Source organism: Haplochromis burtoni, unplaced genomic scaffold (genome assembly GCF_018398535.1).
Source record: "Haplochromis burtoni strain Fernald_Lab_line unplaced genomic scaffold, NCSU_Asbu1 Contig_134, whole genome shotgun sequence".
NCBI classification, from domain to species: Eukaryota; Metazoa; Chordata; class Actinopteri; order Cichliformes; family Cichlidae; genus Haplochromis; species Haplochromis burtoni.
In genome coordinates, this window is record NW_024582495.1 from 1226102 (window position 1) to 1231558 (window position 5457).

At 39.8% G+C, this 5457-nt stretch overlaps 1 protein-coding gene across 5 annotated transcripts in view; it reads left to right on the top strand.

Annotated features, from left to right (window-relative positions):
• The window catches only part of dvl1a (dishevelled segment polarity protein 1a), a 24474-nt gene that overhangs the window by 6465 nt on the left and 12552 nt on the right, over positions 1–5457 (top strand). For all 5 annotated transcript variants that reach the window (XR_001336613.2, XM_005930721.2, XM_014336275.2 and 2 more), the window contains exons 2-3: positions 410–479; positions 4085–4206. Coding sequence is in view for 4 of the 5 variants with exons in the window: in XM_005930721.2 (XP_005930783.1) it covers positions 410–479; positions 4085–4206 (192 nt within the window). In the remaining variant the exon portion in view is untranslated. The remainder of the gene's footprint in view (positions 1–409; positions 480–4084; positions 4207–5457) is intronic.

The window sequence follows — 5457 nt, forward strand, 5'->3', positions numbered from 1 at the left end:
TCTATCTATCTATCTATCTATCTATCTATCTATCTATCTATCTATCTATCTATCTATCTATCTATCTATCTATCTATCTATCTATCTATCTATCTGATTTATAGTTCTCTCCCTTGTAGGCAGAGCTGTTGTTACATTGTTGTGCTCAGGGTAAGTGGTCTGATAGCCATGATATTTATAAATCAAGGATAGAGACTGAATGCAGCACCACCGCTACTCTATGAGCTTGCTTCATGCTACAAAGGGTGCAAAGCTGATCGAAAACAATGTTGAAAACGTGGCTTTCAGTGCGTGAATGTCACTCAGCGTGGGGCAACATTGCAGGTCGACCCATGCTGTGTTGTTGAGCCAACTCTGTGTCCGACCACTGGTTAGTGAGCCTGACTGTATCTGTCTGCCTGCTCCCTAGGGTCGTCAAAGAAGAAATCTCTGATGACAACGCCAAGCTGCCATGCTTCAACGGGAGAGTAGTGTCCTGGGTAAGTGAGATGGATGGCTCATCTGTGTTGCCCCTGTTCACCTAGCTGTGTAGTCTCAGCTCTATGCAAAGATATGTGGAGCACCCATAGATCATGTACATATTAAAATGCAACGCCTCCACATAAGTTATCAAACACTCTTCACCTTAAGCTATTGTTCATCTGTGCTATAAAGGTGTGAGTGAATCCATTAGATATTAAACCAGGCCCTGGTAACAAAAGAGCTGGTTTAGGTTGACCATTAAAATGACCATTTACTTCAGGGGGGGTCAAACATACACCCATGAAATCCATTCAGTGGTGCAGTCAAGCTGGGTGTCTTTGCAAAGTGTAAAAATTGCATAGAAGTTATTAATAATTATAGTTTTACAATGAAATCTCAGCATTGTGAATAGAGCTGATGATGCTACTGGAGTGGAAATTTGTTATTATTTTAGCTCATTTGTAGATCACAAGCTGTTTGAATGATAAAAGCGTTGTTTAGTTTAGCTTTGGTGCCTTTGTAGATGCATGGCGATCAATATGTTGTCATTCACATGTAATGATAGTAACAGTAACTAAATGTGAAAGAATCTGAGACATATTGTTGGAATTGCTTTGATTTTTCTGAAGTTATTAATCTGTTTTCTACATGGATGGTAATTTACAGTTACTTGTACTTCTTTATGAACTATATGAGTTTGACAGCCCTAATCTGCTGCAATCCTTTGGCCACATACACTGTGTATTTCTAGTGTTTTTAATTACTGAAGACAAACAGCACTGTGAACCCATGTCTACAGAGACAATAGGCTATGCCAAATTAAATCAGTCTATCTTTATTAGAGAAGGATTTACACCTTAATCAGTCATATATATATATATAGGACAAAGAACGTCTGTCTCTAAATATTGATCCAAAAGTAGCAGCAAAGATTTATAAATTAGTTTGAAGGTCTGTAATTTAATTTGCTCAGTGTCTTTTTGTTTTTTTTAACAATGTCTTGTATAGATCGTACTTTATTGATCCCTATGGGGAAACTCATTATTTTTCTTTCTGCTTAGGGAGGTCAGAGGTCAGAGAGAGCCACATGGTGGTGTTTGTGTACTTGTTAGCGACTGTCTTGCTCAATAACACTTAATCGTTGTCGATACTCTCTCACAATAGCCTCCGCTTGTGATTAAGTGTGGTCACAGTTAGTCAACTGTTATATAACAGTTAGTCCTAATATGTACATGTTTCCTCATGATTGCGCCACATTTTATTTAAGTCCAGCTCCCGTTTTCACAAATATGTGTTACTATTCAAAGAGCTCTCAGCAGACTGATTTGATGATTTTACACTTTATTATGTTTTCTTTCTTTCTCGTTTATCATTTTAATGTTAAACTTTGCAGGTGAAGTGACTGATGTATTCGTTTTAGAAAGAAAATCACAATTTGTGGTGTCGCTGCACAGCATTTCCTCTGCAGTCATTATTTCTTCCTTGTTAAAAAATTCTTGTGATTAAAACACCTGCACACCGTATGTTAGCCACACATGCTAACTGGACTTATTATTCTAATAGTTATTCAGACAATAAATCAATTAAAAATATATTCGATTCCACTAACTAGACTACATATACGGTGAGGTTGATGTAGACTTATTTTTCTTGCATGTTTAAACATTTCAAAAGGAAGGAAAATTTCTGTGCTATTAAACTTAGTATAAAATGAAAAGATAAACATTTGCTCGTGGGGCAATGTCAGATCAATCGTAATGCATTAATAATTAAGAATACTACCTATCATGCTGGGGGAGCTGCAGAACCTAAGATGGAACATGGCTGAAATCATTTTACACTCATATTCGAACAATTTTTAAAGCTACAGTTTTGGGACGTTATTATGTAAATTGCTGCTGAAGTTTGTGCTTTTGATTATTTTATTGGTGATTTTAATGGAATTTAAAGACATACCCAGGGAGGGTCCTTGCAAACCAGATTGGGCTAGATTGAAATACTCTGTAATTTATCTGATGTGCTTTTTGGAATATGTGCCGTATTTGGGCCGTCAGAGATTCTGGCTGTAATATGAAGATTAACCTGGTCCACATATTTATGTCAGTGTGATTAGCAAGTCCAGTGTTTCCAAAATTAGTTACGTTCATTAAGTTAATTTCAATCATATATATTTAATCTCTGTAATATTCTGGATATTTATAATTGAGCTGTTTGTATATTAGAGCTTTTTCTTATATTTTGTGACTTTGTAATATATTGTATTATTTAATTTAGTTAAATCTGTTACTGTTGTTCTTAAAGCAACTGTAACCACATCATTTCCTTTGGAATTATTCTGATTCTTATTAAGGCCTTAGATAAAATAATCCAGTGTGTACATTTTAAAGTATTTGGGAAAAAATATATCAGGAATTCTCTTCAAGGTCTACCATAAAAAACTCTCAAAGCCAGAAGGAAAATAATGTAATAAATGCATCCACCATATATGTCCTATACTAGCATCTTTACACTGGCTGCCAGTCGGTTTTCAAATTGATTTTAAGATTTTCTTATTTCTTTTTAAGGCACTGCATGGGTTAGCGCCTTCGTACCTTTCTGATCTTTTAAAGTCATACACTCCTTCAAGCTCACTGAGGTCTGCGGACCAGAAGCTCCTAGCTGTCCTGAGGTCCAGATTAAAGCATAGCGGAGATCGGGCGTTTCCTGTGGCTGCTCCTAAACTCTGGAACAAACTGCCCGTTCACAGCAGCCCCCCCCCCCCCAACATTAGACATTTAAAAACCCGTTTGAAAACCTGAAGTTTAAAACATTTTATTCTCTGGCTTCTCTTTTTTCTCATTTTATTTTTCCTTTGTTTAATTCTGTCAGCTTGTCCTATGTTTTTATGTCATTGATTTTTCTTTAGAATTACAGCATTTTGGTCACCAGCTGCTGTTTTAAATAGAAACAAATTTCTATAAAACTGGAGATCCAAGGACCAGAGAGAAATCTGCTCCTTCTTAGGATGTTTCGAGAAGAAAGCCAGCAAGTCAGTACACGGCAGGCACAGAAGGTGATGGAAATTGCAGTAACACTTATATCCGTTGTAATGGAGAAAAGAAAAGTATCCCACTCTTTATTTGAGAATCGAGTGGCACCATAGCGATGCCTGTGAACCCCCAGGCTTGCATTAGAATAATCACAGCCCACAGAGTTGTTGGGCTTTCCTCGCCTGTCTGCTTTAACTTTCATTATTCTGGCTCAGATGAAAGGATGGGTCATTGTACATCATCCTTTGTATCGACACTCAGCTGAGTAAAAGAACGGAAGTCTTTTAAGTTTCTAAGTAGCTTGCAGTGTTTCTCAAGTTGTATAAGCATAGCCAGAAGTCATCGGTAGGCCTTTTTGCCACATCTCAATTTCACAGCCTCCCCTGAGTGGACTTGCACATAAGAGACGTCTGTCTCTGAGTTTATCTTGGAGTTTACGTGGTTACAGAGTTTCTTTCTTCTAGTTCTGTGTCCACACTATGCAGCCTATAGAATACAATAAAATATGCACGGTATAACGTGTGCTTGTCTTTGACCTGAATATGTCTAATCTGTAATGAATAATTTTGTTTCCTCCAACCTGTCTTTTTCAGTTGGTCCTGGCAGAGAGTGCACACTCTGATGGAGGATCTCAATGCACGGAGAGCCATCCAGAACTTCCCCCACCCCTCGAGAGAACAGGGGGCATCGGGGACTCACGGCCCCCGTCCTTCCAGTGAGTAGGATGATTGCCGCTCGTCATGTATGCACAATTACACACACTCGTGTAGGCAGATGTATTCAAGCACGCAGCCCTGCGTACCGGTTGACCTTTTCATTTCACAGCACGCTATATGTGCTAATCAGAACGTGGAACGTGCCACAGAGAGATTTATCGTCACAGGCTCACATGGGGAGTGTAGACGGTCGCTCCGCCGCTGTGTGAATATAGTATGTGCTAACACTACAGTGTGGGAATATGCATAGGCGTGAGTATTTTTCCCACTTGGGTATATATTCCCGCCCACACAGCCATGGAGTAAGGCGTTACTCCGCTCGTCTATGTAAACACGATGCGCATGCTGCTTGGGCGGCTGATTCTTGAAATAGCCTTGACAGCATAAACCTCTTCAGGCAAATACTGGCACTCAAGTGAGGCTCATTGTATTCAGTCACTAAGAGCATTCATCCATACTCTGAAAAAAAAAGCACATGTGGCCTGAATCATATTATTGCTTAAGCACTCAAAAATTGAGATTTTCTCAACGTTATGGCTACCTGAGTCCAGACTTTGCCTTAAAACCAGCAGATTTAAAAAATATAACTGTAATCACTAAGGAGAAGTCCCTTCCTAAATATAGCCAAAAGGGCTGGGGGCAGTGGAGGCCAAGAGTCATTGCCATTACAGCACTAGAGCAATATGGCTGAGGCTCTATATTGAGAACATGCAATCTGTCATGTCTCAGTGTATCTCTTTATCTACTGTTTGACATCTCAGCTCTCTTTTGCCCTCTATGGGCTGCTCACTCCTGTTTGGCTGTCATCTGGCCTGATGATGTTATTGTTCCCAGCCAGCTTTGACTACCGCCACCTTGTGGAAAAAACAGCAAACTGTCTGCCGGCCCCTTTACCCGCCCCCTCCGTGCCTCGCTCTCTCTTTCTCTTTCGCTCTTTGAGTCAGACAGCCAGGCCTTTTTACAGCATGGTGAATTCCCTATCGCGAACCTCCCCTCTTTCTGAAATGAATCCAGCCTTCCCCCCTGTACCGCTGTCTGCAAATAGCTAGAATATTATTACCACATCATTTTCTCTTTGTGCTTTATTCATGCATCTCGTGTTTGTCGGCGTGAATGGCTCTATTTGATGAGCACACACAGAATAGGTGTTTTGGTCTGAGAATGGACACACTGATGTGCTTCTGCTCGGTAATCCGGATTAGCAGACATTAAAAGCACCCATCTCCATTTCCCAATGGAAGGGGGGGGGG